We start from the raw sequence: 20270 nt of genomic DNA, 5'->3' as shown, positions 1-20270 counted from the left end.
GTGCGGTCGGGCCGGATGCGGGCACCGCCCAGGCCGTGCGGAGGCGCGGGCGCGTTTGGTCCCGTCCAGGGAGCGAAGCGGCAGGCCCATGGCTGTCGCCCGAATTATCTAGCCCAGGGCTCAGGTACAGGAGGGCTCCGGATTCTTTCTCAATTGTTCTTCAGGGATAGGGGCCCGGCACAGGGAGACTAGCCAGCAACAGAAGCGTGCGCTACCAGTGGCCACACAGCCCTCCCAGCCTATGCCATGTTACTACTCCCTATTGCAGTCGCAGACGGAGTTACGACTTGGTGCAGTTGGCAGCAGCTGCCAAGGCAAGTCCTCTGCGTTGACGCTTCGTGGTTCTAGGAAGGTTGAGTTGGAGGAGGGTGGGCAATGCTGGGAAGAAGGCGGAGGGCAGCCAGGGCTGGACTCCAAAAGCCAGCTCTAACTCATTTTCTTGCATTCTGGGGCTGCCCTAGACTGTATATCTCGTCCTGGCCTCTAGTGAGGCACTGCCCTTACACAGGTTTTCTGGGGTCACTGCTCAGGCCCTGCTCCAGGCTCTTGGAGGGGAGCCAAAAAGCACGCAGGGCCAAGCGGACTCAGTCGATTTCAGACCATCCTCATACCTAGTCAACTTCATCTGGAGCTCTGGCTTGTAAGTAAAAAGACACTGAAAATGGACAGGTAGTAAGAAGAGGAAAATATCACATTCCTAAGAGTTGTCCAGAAGGACTGCTTGGAGTACCCCTCAGCAGGCTGCATTCCCTACCCAACCCCACTCTGAACTTCAGTGACGCAAGATAATCATTTCCACCTCCTTGGGAGGAGCCAGGTTAGTGCCAGCTTTGGGGCGGGGGTAGGCAAGCAGGTACTTTGCCCCCTGAAGGAAAATTCCAAAGTGAATTAGGCAGAATTCATCCTCCCACTCCCAGCCCTGGAGAGAGCAACACAAACACCAGGATACAGGAAGTTTAGAAAACTGCCTTTATTCTATTAGTAGTTGGAAAAATTAACTGGTACAGAAAAAAAGTTTAGTCAGCTGGAGAGGAGAGAGAAACCAAGGGCCACCCAAGAGAACTGGTGGCTCCTCTGGTAAGGAATCTGGATACAGTGAGAAGAGCACTGTGAACTAGAGCCAGACCCTGCAATCCAGGTGGGACAGGTTATGCCACCTTCTGAAGTGTTTAAGTGCCTCAGGCATAAAACCAAATTCCTATTTACTTAGCCCAGCTCTGGGGAAGGGGTTACTGGAGTATGTGGGGCTGAAAAGGGGTGACATGGCCATCTTTTATCAGAGAAACTGACAAAACGGGAATTTAAAAAATGAATTTTCCATCTGACTTTATTTCCAAATACACTTTCTTTTTTTTTGTTAAAAAAAAAAAAAACCAATACACTTTTTGTGAGGATGACAAATATCAGTATTAGGAAATCCAATTATACAAAAAATACTACATCTAGTCTGGGGTAGATATATTTATTTTTGGTAACATACATTAAGCGGCACTAATTACACAGTAACTATAAGGTAACTAACATGAAACCACAGAACTGTAACTTTGCCACAGCTGCGTGGACTTGGGCCTTTCTGGCTGAGCACATTTTCAAAAAACTGGATAGCCACCCAGAGCTATGCCAATGAAATTTGTTAAAATGAGTAAGGCTCTGAAGTGGTGACTCACCAGAGTACCTTGCAGCTGACAGATGATAGGCAGGACATGTTAGTTATAAAGTAGTTACAGCCTAATTCACAAAAGTTACCAACTGTTTCTCTTTCTAGAAAGAAGCAAGAAGTTAAGAAATCCTTGAATTAGCGCCTGGTGTGTCAGGTGGGAGTGCAGAGGAGGGCTGTTAGAGCAGTGTCAGAAGGACCCTGGTGGGTCAGGTGGGTTGGACATCATTAATAATCATGGTTGGCTTCTAAATACTGGTAGCAAGATGACTTCTGATTTGTAATCTTAGGTAAATTATAGATAAATGAAAAAGGCCAGTAATCATACACTAAGATTAATAAACAGCACTTCGAAATTAACCGCATGAGGGCTGTGCTTGCAGCAAGGTTTCACAAGACAAGGCACCCAGATTTTTTCTTCCCACGTCTGGCTTGCAGAGCAGCTCTCGTGGCCATTTCAAAAACCTCCCTCACTCCATCTTTGGTCTTTGCTGAACACTCCATGTACCCAAAAGCACCAATCCTATTTGCCATATCTCTGCCTTCTTCTGGTTTTACTGGCTCCTAGCAAAGAGAAGAGAGAGCACTTTTAGTTAACAGTGTTACATACACATACATATAGTAAGTAGGTGTAGAGTATTCAAATTCGGCTAAAAGACTTTTTAAAAAGCTGCCAAACTACCAGATGAGTTCTGTCTTATGACACTCATATGTGGTGACCCCCACCCCCAATATATAAAATCCCTATCAAACAAGCTCTTCTCTGGGAAGTAGAGAGAAAAGGAGAGGCCAGAGAAGCCCTGGAGGGTTAAGGAAATTAAGGGCAAAATTACTCAAGCTGTTCCTGTAGTTAGCTTCAAAGAGGACTGAATGCTCAGGGAAGGAAATAGATCTTGACCTTCATATTCAGACAGAGAAACCTCAGTGGGAGAACCCAGGCTAAAGACCTCAAGACACTCCTCCTACAGTGGGGAAGTCCTATCACTGGGCCACCTGACTTCTCAGAAGTCAAGATGTTACCTCTACCATCACTTTTATAACGGCGTTAGAGCTCTCTGGACTCCCTGCTACCAGGATTTTCCTGATCCTTCAGTTGCCACCAGTTTATCTTTAGCCTCACATATATGAAGGTAATAACTGGAGAGGGAAATCAAGAGCCTGAGAAAGCTCCTGCACCTGAAGCACTGACTACTGCTGTGATGGTCCCTTCTCGGGCAGGCAATCTTTGGGGGCAGCACACTACCTCACAAGAGAGGTTCCATCTCATACGACTAGGGAGTCTTAGGGACCCTCTGTGCAGGCCTGAGTCAATGAGGGCCAGATGGACAGAGACAGGCTGCTGGGACTCTCTCTGAAACAGCCTGGCCTGTGAGGGTTTCTGCTCCTGGAACTTTCAATCCTGGGCCCCAGGTTCAAGAATGCTATAGGAAGACAGAGCCCTGCCCCAGACCAGACTATACCTGCTTCATCTTGGCTAGCTCCCGCCTTGTGTGCTCATCATTTCGAAGATCCTTCTTGTTCCCAACCAGGATGATGGGCACATTGGGACAGAAATGCTTGACTTCCGGAGTCCATTTTTCTGGGATGTTTTCTGAAAGAAGCAAAAGATGCACATAATTTGGGGATATATATAATTTTATCTTGAAGAATTTCCAAAAGCCCTAGTTAAATTGCAAAGAAACTTCTTGAGAAATATACTGGACATTTAATGGAATTTCACTAGTTTCAAAACCACAAAAAAGACAAAATCTGACCCCTCCGCTCTTAAGCACAGAATCACCAGCTCTTCTCCTCTGGGGGTGGCGCCAGATAAAGGCTCTGGAGGAGCAAAGGATCCAGAACACAGGGTGGCTCCACAATGGTGCCACCTTCCCCAAGAAGAAAGGCTCCCCACCGGCCATCCATGTCACTGCTGGCAGATGATTCTGACCACAGCTTACAGAAGAAGTCCCCATTCTGGGGCTACAGTTGGCCCAGGGTTCACATGCTTTCTTTATACCTTACTCATGGGCCCTCAGCATGACTTACACTTGGGTTACAGGTATTTTAAATGGCTTGAGTGGCTTCTGAAAATGAGTAATAACCAGCTGTAGCTTCTTGCCAATACTGTAATAATTTAGAAAGGCAGACAAGTGGCCTGGGTTCAACCTCCCACACCCACCACTTTGAGCATCTCAGTGTTGCGGATGACATGATAAAATGGGGATAACAGTGATACCTCATATGAGGTCATTCTGAGTCAATGCATACAGAATACTTAGTATGATCATTTAAATGGTACTGATTGTAATTTGAGACTATATTTTAGGAGTAAACAGTTCACTCTCTAACATTAAGACCAAAAGGCAGGAGTCAGAATATGGAAAAATGCTCTGCCTTCTGGCTAGAAGGTAGAGAAGCTACATGGGTAAAGTCAGGAAACTCATAATTCAGTGCTCCACTCGTCAGCACACAGACACTTCACTGTTTCTTTAGTCCTTTGCTACAGCAAGCTACAGACTCAATCACTAATGTGACAACTTAAAAATCAAAGCTTTATTCTAGAACAAAGGGGCTCCAAAGAACTGCAGAGCAATAGAGACAAGGGTCAGCATATCTAACAGTGAAGCCACACAGCCTCAGCACTGAATCTTGCTCTTATCTCTGCACCCTGTGGTCAGTTTTCAGTTCAGCTGCAACAGTGATCACTTTAAGAGTAGATGAGATCACATCACTCCTTTGTTCAAACCATCCAAGAGCTCCCATCTCATTCATGATGAAAACAGAGGTCCACACCATTAACCACATGGCTCTGCAACCCTCACTCCCACTCCCTCTACTACAGCTACACTGAACTCCTTCCTTCTGCCTGGGAAGCTCTTTTGCTGGCTGTGTTGGCCTCCCTCACCTTCTTCAGGTCTCTGCTCAGAAGTCTCCTTTTCAGTGAGGTTGTTGACCATCCTATGGTCATCTTCTAAAACAGCATACTACCTTGGCCTATTCCATACCCACCTCTATGTTATTTGCAACATTTCTTGCAATCAGATTTACTGTGGTTTTTGCTCTTCTGTCTCCCTTCATCGGGAATATAGATTCCATAAGCAGGTGCTCAATAATTATTTGCTGAATATGTAAAATTATTACTCCAATAGTACCCCCTGGAATTCAGGACACATAAATTAAAATGAATTGCCTCTGTCTTATCTTCCACTTTTCATGAATAATTTTAAAACTTAATTTTTTACTTTTTAACTCAGTGATGGCAATCGCCTCTAATTGCTCCTACCCCCAAAGTAATCTGATCATATCAGGACACATCACTTTATATGCACTTACAGTGGGGTGCTTTAGGGGCCTTTGGGAATTCCATAAAGCCAGAGAAAAGGAGTCATTATCTAGATCAAGGGTCAGCAAATGAAATCTTGCCCACAGTCTATTTTTATAAGTAAAGTTTTATTGGGTGAGAGCCAAGCTCATTCACTGATATATTTTTTTATGATTGCTTTTGTGCTACAGCAGCAGAGCTGAGTAGTTGTGGCAAAGTAGAGGAGATGCAACACAGAGCACATGGCCAACAAAGCCTAAAATATTTACTATTTGGCCTTTTACATAAGTTTGCTAACCCCAGGTCTCAGTTAGAATCTAGACTCTAGACCATCTGCCAGTGAGACAGCAGAGGTTCCAGAAAGTAAACTATTGTCACAGGGTTGGCCAGTAACAGGGCTGAAACTTGCACACCAACATTCTGATTGCTGATCAAACTTGTTACCCTACACCTAGACTCAGGGCCATGGTCTCATATCTGACCAGGTAAAAACGAAGTCCAACAGTAGATTTAAAAAATAAATTTATTTATTGGCTGTATTGGGTCCTCCTTGCTTTGCATGGGCTTTCTCTAGTTTCGGTGAGGGGGGGCTACTCTTCATTGTGATGCTCAGGCTTCTCATTGTGGTGGCTTCTCTTGCTGCAGTGCACGGGCTCTAGGCACGCAGGCTTCAGTAGCTGTGGCACGTGGGCTCAATAGTTGTGGCTTGCTGGCTCTAGAGTGCAGGCTCAGTAGTTGTGGCACACAGGCTTAGTTGCTCTGCAGCATATGGAATCTTCCCAGGCCAGGACTCAAGACCCCATGTCCTCTGCATTGGCAGGTGGATTCTTAACCACTATGTCACCAGGGAAGCCCCCCAACATTCGATTGACATTAGCTTTTCAGTTTCTTGATACAGACTTTTGAGTTCCCAAGAAACGTTTTATTGGGGCAAACTACCGGTGGAATTCTATCCTACTCTCTAGCCAAGATAAGAGAACTTTTAAAAGGCCCTTGGCAAAATCAAGCTAATTCAGTTCAGCCTACCTATCATACTCCCGCAAACACCACCAGTGAAGGCACAGCATTCTCTAACATCAGACCCTCTCTCTAGGCATGTCTGTATTTCAGAGAGGACGATCAATCTTTCTTTGCCTCTTTACTTTCTACCTCTGCTCTCCTCCCTAGGACCTGCCCTCTGGGGGATGGGATAGCAAGAAACAAGTCACAGTAAACAGAGGTCAAAAGCTGAAAACTTCCTTCTGGATCAGGAGACACAGTCAAAAAAAATGAGACTGAAGAAGAGTAACTTTTTTGCTCTTAAGTTATTTCTGTCCCTAAGTGATTATACCCTGGATGAGGTGGCAAGGGCACACAGCCCTCCTCATTCCTATAGGATTTAGGCAAAGTCCATGATGTGTGTGTCTGAGGGGAAGGTATCACATGGCTCCATTTTCTCGCTAAAGCTCAGCCTCTAGGGCCTTCTAACAGTCCTTCCAAAGGAAGCCAGATTAATTTGAAAACCAAAACTAAAACACAACTGTCAAAAATGAATAAAAGTGAAACAATGGCAGTGAGCACCCGAACTGTCTCAGTTCTGGCAGATATGGCACAGGGGGGTCAATCTCAACTTGGCTCCTTGGACTGCATGATTTTGAGCAAGTGATTCAAAGTCTCAGGGCACCCTCCAGTATTGTCATTAAAGATGCATGACACAGAAAGGGTCACTCCAACCCTAACTCCCTAGCAACAGCCCAGGCCACCAGGAGGTCCTCAATGGTTGTCATAATGACAATATCCTTGGCCCATCTGCTGCCCTGTAAAAACACAGCACTGCAGCACTAAGCAAGACATTTCACATCTTGAGTACAAACTGAAAGCAAGTTCTGTTTCAGGCCTTGTTTTGCAGAGTGTGAGGTCAGCATCATTCACTCTTTTTTTTTTGAAGAAAAGCAGCTTCTGAAACATGTGGCCAACTGAGCTAGTAGAATGGTCAGGTTTAAGTCTCTCTAATAGCTAAGACACTTTTTAAAAGGGCTAAAATAGGGCTTTAAAAACACTACCTTGGGGATTTCCCCATTGGCGCAGTGGTTAAGAATCCACCTGCCAATGCAAGAGATACAGGTTCAATACCTGGTCTGGGAAGATCCCACAAGCCACGGAGCAACTAAGCCAATGCACCACAACTACTGAAGCCTGGGCACCTAGAGCCCATGCTCCACAAGAGAAGCCAATGCAATGAGAAGCTCAAGTGCTGCAACAAAGAGTAACCCCCACTCTCCACAACTAGAGAAAGCTTGCATGCAGCAATGAAGACCCAATGCAGCCATAAATAAATAGATAAATAAATAAATATTAAAAAACAAAAACAAAAATCCCCACTACCAGGAATCAGCAAATCATCAGTCTGTCTAGATGTTGGGAGGCAGCAGGCTCAATACCAAGTTGTGAAAAAAGGTGTGGACACCAAAAAAAGCCTTCCCCAAATCTTAGTCCAAAAAATAGCTTTGGGGATGCCTGGTGGTCCAGTGGTTAGGACTCCACGTTTTCACTGCCAAGGGTGAGAGTTCAATGCCCTGCTCCTGGCAAGCTGCATGGCTTGGCCAAAAAAAAAAAAAAAGACAAAAAATAGCTTGATATTTGGAACCCACCTAACTTTACAAGGTGGACGTGGCGGTCATGGGAGACCTAGGCTGAAAAGGGATTCAAGGCTCAAGCTCTACAGTCCCAAGACTCTAGGACTCTGGCCACGATGATTCTTTCTCTGAAACTCATGTCTGCTTTTCAGTCACTTGACGCCCAGAAAGGACCTAAGTAACCAAAGGTCAGCCAGGCACACAGGCAGTGAAAAATGTAAGGCTGCAGGGCTACTCACCTAAACTATCAGGGCTGTCAATGGAGAAACACATCAGTATAACATCAGTATCCGGGTAGGAGAGAGGCCTCAAGCGATCATAATCTTCCTGCCCAGCTGTGTCCCACAAAGCCAACTCTACCTGTGATAGGAAAAATAAACATGACAGTGCAGGTTAATCCCACTATACTTACTTTCAGAAGAAGTGACGCTTACCACAGTACCTTCAAATGACAGACTGTTCAAAATAGTAAAATCCAGGAATGTTCACTTTTATTAGAACCAAGCCTGAAGGTGGGAAGGGGTATTTAAATTGTTTTAGGTTGAAGTTTCTCAAAATTGCAAATTTTATAAACAAATACTAGAATTGAATAAAGTACCTAATTCAAAATGTCAAGTCAAAAATAACTTTGTAGCTTATCAGTACTTAATTACAAATAACATTCTACATGGGAAAAAGTGAATGAACAAGAGGGGAAATCAACTATAAATAACATTCTACCAGGTATAAAAGGCAAGACAGGGAAATATCAGAACAATTAACTTTTCCTGATATATTCTCACTCGACCATTTCTTTACTTTGTCTCATCATTTTGCTCCAATGTGGAAACAAGACTGTATTTGAGTTGGTGGGTAAGAAAAGACACCATCCTGGGTGTTAGGCAAGGTCTGAGATGACAGGAAAGGCCTATGGCTCTTCCTTTACTGCTCAAAAAAATGTCTGAATTGGCTTAATGAAAGCATCACCTAGGTAGGAGGGTACTCCTTTCACACCTGGGAACCCGCTCACTTTCCAGTGGTAGGAGGGCAAACTGATGTTTGGGCTGTAGACACAGGAAGCTCCCCCTCCACGTTGTCTGGCACTGCAGTCAGCCCTGTCACTTCTTCTTACAATCACAGTGGATTTTTAACACCGTCTGCTCAAGGGCCCTTTGGGGCCCCAGGAGTTGTCCCTCCAATGCTTAAAATAGCCTTCGCCTCCTAACACCTTCAGAGCCCATATTTCACAGTTTCTAAATATTATTCCTACCTTAAAGTTGATGGCTAATTATCTCTTCCACCTTCAACCTCTGCCCCAGGATGTGTCACTCACAACTTCTAGAAGTCCCACTGCACCTCTGTCATGCATGCATACCATCGGCTTGGTATAGGAATCCGGGATGTATTGATGCCCAATCCTCACAACTGGTCTGACCTCAGGATGGTAGAGCTCATTCATTATCTGCCAAATCCCACTCCTGTGGCTTCTCCACACCTCATGGGTATTCACTCAGACACAATAGCCAACTCTGTCTCCTGATAAATGATTCCAGGGTGTCAGGCCTGTCATGGCAGAATGGGCCTTTCCATTTTTGGTAGGCCGTTTCCTTGAACCATGATCACCTAGAATCTTGGATGGTTCCCTAGGCTCTGTTAGTGCATACTCTTTTTTTTTTAAATAATTATTTTTATTTATTTTTAATATTTTTAAGATACTTATTTATTATAGCTGTGCTGGGTCTTAGTTGCAGCGTGCAGGATCTTTTAGTTGCAGTATGCAGGCTTCTTAGCTGAAGCATGAATGTGGGATCTAGTTCGCCGACCAGGGATAGAACCTGGGCCCCCTGCATTGGAAGCTCGGAGTCTCACCCACTGGACCACTAGGGAAGTCCCTGTTAGTGCATACTCTTATGAGAACATTTTCAGGAGGTGCCCTCTCCCACCCTGGGGCTACCAACTTGTTCTGAGGTAGGTAGCTAGGCTGTGATATCCTCTTCCAGATCAAGTGCCTTTCTTTCAGGGTTTCTTTCCCTGGGTAAAGGGCCCCCCTATTTTGTCAGGATCAGATATGTTCAAGGTTGGCAGAGTAAGAAAGATATTCATACACCATTCCTCAAAGTTTGTAAGTCAAAGTCCCTAAATTTCTTATGGGTAAGATCCTCGCCATTACAAGACCCCAAGGCACAGATGATGTTTCAAAGAGGACAGAAGAGCCATTACTGCCCCCCAAAACATATATAGAGAAATGTGCCATGAAAATACCAACCTAACCTTGTTTCCCTCCAGCCACTGGGTCTTTCCATGTAGTATGGCAATCTAAATTAGATAAGAGGGCCATTACGTGACAGCAGGCCCAAAGATGTCAACACATTTTCATCCAGCTTGTCACAACTAGGCCCTGTCTCTACACAAAACCAATCTTCCTATCAGGCCCACAGAAACCCTGTATGCAAGCATCCATGCAGAGAACTGACTGAGAGTTGAACTGGTAACACTGTACTGATGGGCCACCTGTAGGGTAGGACCCAGACAAAGTTCTGTTAGGCTGGAATTCATCATGTTTTCTCAACCATTCTTGACAAGAAGGGTGCCTCAGGGTTCCTAATGGCATGAGAGCAATCATTGTGGCCCACACAGCAACTGGATAAACTATAAAAGGGGGTTTTGAGTATGCTCTTGTTCAGCCCAATTTGTCAAGTGCTTTTGTGCTTCCAAATGCCTTCAGTCACTTCACAGACCCCCGGTATCAAACGCAAAATGGCTTAAACCATTTTACAAAGGAAAGTGGCTTAAAGATTAGGCAGCTTACTCATGGCCACAGAAATATCAAGACATCCTATAATGAAGGACCCTAGAATTCTAAGCAGCTGGCCTAATGTGCTTTCCACACACAGTCCCACAAAATGAGGCTAGGTAATACTGGGACAGAAAGGGACAGCAGGCAAAGCAAGAACATGAGAAGGAAGAAAGGAGACAGAATTGTGGAAGCCAATAAATTAGGTGCTAGCAGCATGAGACATGTGACTGAATGCCTAAGAGGACTGAGTGTGCTGGAAACGAGCCCCTTGTTCTAGTTTTCTTTTCAGCTAACCCACTGCAATGAGAATTTCATTCCTCTTCAAAAAATGTACAGGAATCTGGATAAGATATTATTTTGACAACAAAAGGGAGCAGAAGAGGAAGAAAAAGTCTAATTCCAAAACGCTTTGCTCCAGTCTTGTTGGTGAGCTTTCAGGGCAGACAGGAGGAAACACTGTCCTTATCACCAGTGACAGGTAATTGAAGCAAATGTAGCAGTCTGTTTATGCTAAAATAAAAAAAAACATTAAAAAAAAATTAAATGTAAGGATGTTGTTTGAATGTCACACTGCTGGTGGTATAGATCAGTACAACCCTTTGAGAAGCATAATCAATAAGGACCCATTGACCTAGTAATCCCAAACTTCAGCACTCAATGAAATACTATGACAGAAAAAAAAGTCTATCCATACAAAGAGGTTAATTTTAGTATTATCCATTTGGCAACAAACTAAATTTCAAATATAAATAAAGCCTGAAAGAACACATATTCTAGGGCTTCCCCATGTGAAATACATATGAATGTGGACAATGTCTAGATGGTAACAGTTAAAAATGAACACAAGTGAGCTAAAACGCAGCAAGAGAACAGATTTCTCGTTCTAAGATTTTTGTTATTATTATATTGTGTACTGAAGAGACAAAAAGGCCTAATTCTCTCCAGGCTCTAAGAACAGCCTAACATGCAAAACAGTACTAATTGTTATGAAAAGTATACTCACCTGCTTTCCGTCCACTTCAATATCTGCCACATAGTTCTCAAACACTGTAGGTACATACACCTCTGGGAACTGGTCCTTGCTAAATACAATGAGCAAGCAAGTCTTGCCACAGGCTCCATCTCCAACAATCACCAGTTTCTTCCGGATGGCAGCCATTGCTGAAACACAAAAGTGTTTAGAATGCACAAGAAGTCATAATAGCTTCAGTCTACAACACACACTTTTCTGACCATGGGGCACAAGCCACTATTAGCACACCAATACAAAATGCTAGTACACCTTTTCCACTTGGCCCCATAAAGTCATACCAAAAACCCATAACTAACATTATACTTAATGGTGAAAATATTGAAAGCTTTCCCCCAGGATCAGGAACAAGACAAGAAAGTCCACTCTTGCCACTTCTAAGGAGGTTCTAGCAATTAGGCAAAAGACAACATAAAAGATATCCAGATTGGAAAAGAAGAAGTAAAATTATCTTAATTTGCAGATGACATGATCTTGTATATGGGAAATCCTAAGGAATCCACTAAAAAACTATTAGAACTAATAATAATAAATTCAGCTAGGTTGCAGGATTCAGCTAGGCTGTCAACATACAAAAATCAATTGTATTTCTATACCCTAGCAATGAACAAACTGAAAATGAAATTAAGAATACTATTTCACGGGACTTCCCTGGTGGCACAGTGGTTAAGAATTCTCCTGCCAATGCAGGGGACATGGGTTTGATCCCTGGTCTGGGAAGATCCCACATGCTGCGGAGCAACTAAGCCCGTGTGCCACAACTACTGAGCCTACATACTAGAGCCTGCAAGCCACAACTACTGAGCCTGCATGCTGCAACTACTGAAGCCCATGCTCCACAACAGGAAAGCCACCACAATGAGAAGCCCGAGTACCACAACGAAGAGTAGCCCCTGCTCGCCCCAATAAGAGAAAGCCTGCATGCAGCAATTAAGACCCAACACAGCCAATAAATAAATATATTTTTTAAGAAAAGAAAATTTCATTTACAATGGCATCACAGGGGATAAAACAGGAATAAATTTAACAAAAGAAGTACAAAACATACTCTGAAAAGTTAAGAAAAACACTGCTGAGATAAATTAAAGACCCAAATAAATATAAAGACATTCACGTTTATGGACTAAAAGTATTGTTGAATGGCAATATCCTCCAAATTAATCTACAGATTCAACACAATCCCTATCAAAATCTCAGCTAGCTTCTTTGCAGAAACTGACAACTGATCAGAAAATGCACATGGAAATGCAATGGACCTAGAATGGCCCAAACGATCTTGAAAATGAAGAGCAAAGCTGCAGGATTCACACTTCCTGATTTCAAACCTTACTATAAAGGTACAGTAATCAAAAAGACAATGTTGCACCGTCATAAAGACAGACATATAGACCAATAGAGCAGAACTGAGAATCCAGAAATAAGCCCTCACATTTAGGGCTAAGCAATCTTCAACAAGGATGCCAAGACAATTCAATGGAGGAAAAACAGCCTTTTCAACAAATGGTACTGAGACAACTCAACAGATATATGCAAAAGAAGGAAGTTATAGAACCCTACTTTATATCATATACAAAATTAACTCAAGATGGATTACAGACCCAAATGCAAGAGCGAAAATCACAAGATATTTTTTAATTTAAAAAAATACAGTAAAATATATGTAAAATTTACCATTTAAACTATGTTTAAGTAAATACTTTAGTGGCATTACATTTAGTCAACACTGTTGTGCAACCATCACCGCCATTCATTTCCAGAACCTTTTTCACCTTTCCAAACTAAAATTCTATACTCACTAAACAATTACACCCCATGCCCTCTACTTTCTCTCTGGCAACCACCATTTCCCTTTTGCCTCTATGAATTTTACTACTCTAGCTCCCTCATGTAAGTGGAATCATACAGTATTTGTCCTTTTGTAACTGGCTTATTTCACTTAGCATGCCTTTGAGGTTTCTTCACTTTGAAGCATGTATTTTAACACTGAATAATACTCCATTGCATCAATATGCATATACTACATCTTATTTATCTATTTATCTGCTTATAGACACTTGGGGGTGCTTCCACCTTTTGGCTATTGTGAATAATATATTTATCACAACATATTGTGAATAGTATCTTCACAAATATATCCATCACCAGGAACCAAAGAAAAAAGATAAACTGGACTTTACAAAAATTTTTTAAAACTTTTGTGGTTCAAGAGATAGCATCAATAAAATGAGAAGACAACTCACAGAATAGGAGCAAATGTTTGCAAATAACATATCTGATAAGGGATTTGTATCTAAAATATATAAAGAACTCTGATAACTGAACAACAAAAAAGCAGCTTAGGTTGGTAGTCTGGCTCAGGGTCTCTTGTTGCAATCAAGGTTGATCTGGACCCAGAATATATAAAGAACTCCTATAACTCAATAATAACTAGACAAACCATCCAATTTAAAAATGAGCAAAGGATCCAACTAGATCTATGATCCAGCTATTTTACTCATACAACCAAGAGAAATGAAAACATGTGTCCACACAAAAATTTTACATGAATGTTCATAGCAGCGTTATTCATCATCGGCAAAAAGTAGAAACAAACCAAATGTCTAACAACTGATGAATGGATAAAATGTGGTTTACCTACACAATGGAATATTATTCAGCAATAAAGTGTGTGTGGGGGGACTATTAACACATGTTACAACATGGATGAACACTGAAAACATTACAATTTGGGAGAAAGAAGCTAGTTACAAAGAACCATGTATTGTATGATTCCATTTACGTGAAACGTCCAGAATGGGTAAATGCAGAGATAGAGAGTAGACTGGTGATTGCCAGGGGAAGGGAGTTGGAAACAGAAGGAATAGGGAATGACTACCAAGGGAACAGTGGGGTTTCTTTATAGGGTGATGAAATTTTTCCAAAGTGATTTTCAGATGGTTGCACACCTCTATGAATATTCTATATACAACTGAATTGTACACTTGAAGTGGGTGAATTGTAAGATATATGTATATTTAATAAAGCTGTTACAAAAAAAAAAAGGAAAGCACGAAGACGCCACTTCGCAAAGATTAGTGGTCAACCCCAATTCTCACCTTTACCTTTCAGAACAGCACTCCAATTTTTAGTTGTGTACTTTGTTGCCCAGCTAACAGACTACATTTCTTAGCTTCCTTTATATTAAGTATGGTCATGTACAAAGTTCTAGCCCCTGGGATGTAATCAGTACTTTGTGGGACTTCCAGGAAGTCTTCCTTAAAGTTGAACACTCATGCCCTCCTTCATTCCCTTCCTCCTTCCTGCTGCTTATACCTGGAGTCAGGGCTGCTTTCTGAACAGTCATCCTAGAATATGAAGATGAGTGCCACACCCTGAGCTGGAAGAATATAGGGTAGAAGGAGCCTCGATCCCAGTTATCTTTGAAGCCAACCATCTCAGCCCAAGACTGCCTACTTCAACACTTATTTTATGTGAAGAAAAGATAACTATCTTGTTTAAGGTAGTATTTTTCAGGTCCCCATTACCTATAGTCAAACTAATCCTCAACAATACATACTCACTGACAAAATCATATTGTCTGAAGGGAATGTTTCTCAAACTGGAATGGGTGAGACAATCCACTGGGGTACATGAAGGAAAAACATTAGAAACTAATTTTTTTAGTCTAGAAAACATAAGAAATTTAGCTTTAAAATTTAATACACATAAACTCATAAGCATAAGGTTCTATAATGGGAAGGGCTGATGCTGCCATCATTCATTTGTGAGTTCTCAGAACATTTGTGGTATACTGCAGTGAATATGTGCCTGGCTAAGAATACGCACAGATATTCTGAAGTTTTAACCAACCCACAATATCTAGTAATTTTTAAAGACTTAATTTTCTGTAAAAAAGCAAATTGAGGATTAAGGATAATACTAATAATGAAAGCACAATAATAAGCATATACATAAAGGGGAAATGTGCTCTACAGAATTCTTTAAACGACAGGACCATGCAATCAAAACAGTACTGTATAGAGACCAACCCTTTAAACTATAGCTCAGCACTCTGGCCACACGCTCAGCTCCTATGCCCCTCCCTCCATTTTTGCTTTGGATTCCTAATATGGGACCTACTTGAAGGCCCTGTACTTGATTCACTTGTGTTTTGTCTTCCAACCAGACTGCAAATCACCTCAGAGCAAAGGGCATATCTTAAATTTCTTCACAGCCCTATGTGGTTCAGTACTTTAGTGGACATGTAGTAGGTATTAAGTAAATCCAAAAACAAAGCCAAAAAAAAGTTTTTTTAATGAGAAAGGAGAGGTAGATTACCTCATTTTCAGTCTCCTATGAAATAATCCAGGGCACAGACACCTTATGCTCTAGAAAAGCTTGTTTTCTAGATTACCTCTTTAAAAGTCCTCCCTCTATGTTCAGTCTGACTGTTAACATCTTAATAGGATTCACAAACCATCTTCTATTTTTTCTCATGCTCTCAAATTCATGTCAAGATTTTATAATACTTTACACATCTCCTCAGGCCTAACTTGCTATTATTAGTTTATGCCCAAACTCAAGGAATCAGGACCTTACGGGATGCAAACAAAATGCATCAGGAATTCCCCTGGTTCAAAAAAAAAGTCTGCTATCTTTGAATAGCATCCTTCCTAGAAAGCACTCAATTCTCAAGAAATAATTCCTCTAAATCTAATGTGGTTAAGGACACACAAAATGAAAATGCCAGGGAGCAACCAAAAAGGCTCTCGAAAATTTTCCTTGAGGAACATTTTGCCCAGGAAAAGTATAAAACCATTCAGCTTCTACTGATGACAAAGACAGAAATCATAAGTGATTATGGGACAAAATGAAAATGAAAGCTACAATTACAAGGTGATTTCTGGGATGTTAGGAGTCTGGCAATACAACCAGAGTTGTTGACAAGCTGTGAAAAGTACAAACATCAGAAAATAAAACTTGCTGTTTTTTCTTGAAATGGCCCAGGAATTTTTTTTTTTTTACTCTAGTATCTTTCCTTTCCACTTGATTATAATCCAGTATCTTTTCAAGTACATGACTTGCCAGCTTGAGAAAGGAAATCACATTGAGCTCTCTCTGCAGTCTCTCTGCCAGATATATCATTTTCTAGACTCTGAGTTGTTTCAGATCTAATTCTTAAGAGCTTTGAGTAGAGGTTTATTTTTTCAGTAACAGTCAGTTATAACATATATATTTTAGTCACCTGTAATAGTATGCAAGTAACTGTATATTTCTTTTAAAAATTCTTTATTATTTTCCTCAGTTCAAAATCTTCAGCATAAGTTACTGTACTACCCTCACTCAAGTCAAAAGGAGCTCTCTCATGGTGCTAAAAGGGTACAGGAAATACCAACTCCAAGTTATGTTCTCTGCATCACAAGACCAGCCTTTCCTCAAATCTCAAAAAGCAATGTGTTCTGGCTGTGGACCAAACAATAGCAAATTAAATTGATACAATAAGCAGTTACTGTTAACAAATAGAAATGGGTACCCAAGAAAAGTAACTGAGAGGCTACATGCAATGTCCCATCTAATCCCATACATGGTACTTAACAGTCACAAGAGCAGACAGCTCAGTGACTCTTAGGAGCCCACATCATAGCCCTCCTCTTTACAGGAGGTATGGGGGTCTCTGCATCTCCTACAGGGTCTGGCATTACAAGAGGCACTTAGTGAATAGCAATTACTACCACTAGGGTCTCTCTCTCCTAATCAGGCCTAATCTTAGGTCCTCTAGCACCTTTCAATTTGTACAGTATTGCCACCTGAAGTATCCCATACCCCCTTCATCTCTCCTGTCTACTGGCTCCTTCTTCAATCTAAAATAAAGTGCAGGATGCCCTACTTGTCCCCTGCACTGTAAGGTGGATTCTTTACCACTGCACCACCAGGCAGGGTGCCCTATTTTAAAACAAGAAATCTCCCCACATTCATGCTTTCCTCTACTAACCTTCCTCTCCCTGGTCTGTTTCAAAGAAAAGGTATACATTTCCGCTTGCTTCATACCCACTAACTTGCTTAAATTCTTCCAATCTGCATTCTCCCAAATTTCTACTGAAACTTCCTCAAAAGTCACCAATGACCTACCTTCACAAAACCCAGTTCTCATTCTCCTCGATGTTTTTTAACTCCCTTACTTTCCTATCCTTGGACCTCCCTCACAAAATATGCTGGTATGCTGATCTCTTTTTTTTTTTAATGTTTTTTTTCTTTTATTATTTTTTTTGAGGTACACCAAGTTCAATCATCTGTATTTATACACATATCCCCACATTCCCTCCCTCCCTCGACTCCCCCCCACCCTCCCCATCCCAGTCCTCTAAGGCATCATCCATCCTCGAGTTGAACTCCCTTTGTTATACAACTTCCCACTGGCTATTTTAAAGTTGGTAGTATATATATGTCTATGCTACTCTCTCATTTCGTGTCAGCTTCCCCTTCACCCCCCGCCCCCCCATACCTCGAGTTCTCCAGTCCATTCTCTGCATCTGCATCCTTGTTCTTGTGTCTGAGTTCATCAGTACCATTTTTAGATTCCGTATATGTGAGTTAGCATACAATATTTGTCTTTTTCTGGCTTACTTCACTCTGTATGACAGACTCTAGGTCTATCCACCTCATTACATATAGCTCCCTCTCATTCCTTTTTATAGCTGAGTAATATTCCATTGTATATATATGCCACATCTTCTTTATCTATTCACTTGTTGATGGGCATTTAGGTTGCTTCCATGTCCTGGCTATTGTAAATAGTGCTGCAACAAACATTATGGTACATGTTTCTTTTGGGATTATGGTTTTCTCGTATGCTGATCTCTTAAGTCTTCTGTTACCCTAACTACAGCCTCCACACCTAACAATTCCCTTCAAGACTGTTTTCTCCCCCCCTCACTCTCCTAATACTCTATCTCTGGAGGTTTCAGTTCTTCAAATATTACTTTCACGTACATGATTCTCAAATCTCTATCTCTGACCCAGTCCCTGTTCTCACATTCCTGACACACCTGAACACTCTACTCTGCTTGCACATCAAATCTGATGTCTCCAAGACATCATCCCAGCTTCTGTGTTAGGAGTTATGCTCCTAACACACTCAACTCACTGTAGAAACCCTGAGGTTAAAAGATTCTCTCACTTCCTTTGTTCTTCACAGCATTACTGTCAAGTTCTGGGGAATTCTACCCCTTTGTGGGTCTCACTTCCATCACTCCATTACCCCTTGCATTCCCACAGTCATTGTTTTAGTTCAACTCCTCAGTTCAACTCCCTACCTGGAAAAAAGCAAGTGGTTTTCTCACTTCCCTTCTATCCTGCCTGCTGCAGCCAAATCTTCCATTCCTATGCCTTGGCTTCAGCCCATCATGTCTTTGCTCAAAGGCCTTTTAGAAGGTCAATGCCAAAATCTGGTCAAGACACATCAGCCTTAACCTCTACAATCCTCTGAAATTCTAACAGCAACCTATTTTCACTTCCCAACTTCTCTCCATTCCTTATCACACACCTGGTTCCACTAACTGGCCTTGTAAAATTCCTCCACCTCAGCTCAAAGCAATGCCTTCTTTGAAAAATGTTTCCCTTTCCCAGAAAAGAATAACTCACCTGTCCATCTCAACTATCACCTTCTGTTTCAAAGCCTATTTCTGGTTCTACAGCTTCCACTCCCAAAAAATTGGATGCTACCTCAAAGTGGGGCTTTGGACTACTCTTGGTTCTTATACATATCAGTTCAACCACTTTTACCAGGCATCCTACTCTATTGAGAGATGTGGCAGTTTACGTCTCTGCTTGACTCATATCCATTCTTGGGGTTCAAGTTCCTTTAGGACAGGGACTATGCTTCTGGCTTGGTCTATATTGCAGCTGCATTAATGTCGCAAGGATATGCTGAATGGGATCAATGTACGGAGGAATAAAAGTCTAAAGATGGGGTATGTTTCCCCAAAATACTGCTGGAAAGTCTGTAAAGACTTAGAAAATGGAAATTCCATTCAAACTACTAGAGGCCAAGCACTAAAATACTGAAAAAGACTTCAGCGTGGAACACTAACTGGACCTGGACATGTGCTATACTCAGTAGAGAATTTCAATGACATCCCTTTGAAAAACAGACTATCAATGTATGTCAAGTGAAGCTACTTCTGCCTGACTTTACTAGGGATGTTTTTGGAGTCTCAACATTCCAGCTTCCCCTCTAGGTCTGATATACCATAGGTAATGCTTGCTATCTGCCTTTCAAAATCCCCCAATTTTAAGTACATACTTCCCACCATTACTGTATTGCACTTGGATCCTTCACATCTGAAAACATCTCTGTAAAATGCTATCAGAAAGCCAGGTAGCACCACAGCAAAGATACCTACTCTCAGTGATTACTGTTCACAGGGGGACAGTGTACCAAGTATACTGATTTTCAAGGCCAAGAAAACTTCCAGGATGAGAACAATGGCAAAATCAATGGCTGCTGCAACCTCTCAAAATCAACCACAACAATGACAAATTAAGGTGACCCTGACTTAGCTGTGAAGCCTGCCTTGCCTCTGTTGCTCCCCACCCTCCCCCCACCCCGGCCGCACCTTGCAGCTTGTGGGATCTTAGTTCCCCAACCAGGGGCCCTGGCAGTGAGAGCGCCAAGTCCTAACCACTGGACCGCCAGGGAATTCCCCTGTTGCTTTCCTCTGAAGTCAGTTACTATTCTATAGGCAACATGAAAGCCTCACAGTCTTTCCGGTATAATCTCATTCACAAAGTTACTGATGACCACACCAAAAAAGTCAATAAGACCTTCTAACTCTGTGCCCAGAATGCTTGATACTTTAAGCTATAGCAACAGGGTGAACTCAACAAGGTCACAAGGGTATCTGTCTGTG

At 42.0% G+C, this 20270-nt stretch overlaps 1 protein-coding gene across 2 annotated transcripts in view; it reads right to left on the bottom strand.

The window, feature by feature from the left end:
* Positions 1-946: 946 nt before the first annotated feature.
* The window catches only part of RHOA (ras homolog family member A), a 51086-nt gene continuing 31762 nt past the window's right edge, over positions 947-20270 (bottom strand). For both annotated transcript variants that reach the window (XM_057704537.1, XM_057704538.1), the window contains exons 3-6: positions 11356-11513; positions 7816-7936; positions 3118-3248; positions 947-2221 (exon numbers count right to left, since the gene is read on the bottom strand). In XM_057704537.1, the coding sequence (XP_057560520.1) occupies positions 2048-2221; positions 3118-3248; positions 7816-7936; positions 11356-11511 (582 nt within the window). In that variant the 5' untranslated portion in view covers positions 11512-11513 and the 3' untranslated portion in view covers positions 947-2047. The remainder of the gene's footprint in view (positions 2222-3117; positions 3249-7815; positions 7937-11355; positions 11514-20270) is intronic.

Source organism: Hippopotamus amphibius, chromosome 13 (genome assembly GCF_030028045.1).
Source record: "Hippopotamus amphibius kiboko isolate mHipAmp2 chromosome 13, mHipAmp2.hap2, whole genome shotgun sequence".
NCBI lineage: Eukaryota > Metazoa > Chordata > Mammalia > Artiodactyla > Hippopotamidae > Hippopotamus > Hippopotamus amphibius.
The sequence above is the reverse complement of the archived record's forward strand: the minus strand, read 5'-3'. Positions and strand labels throughout refer to the sequence as shown.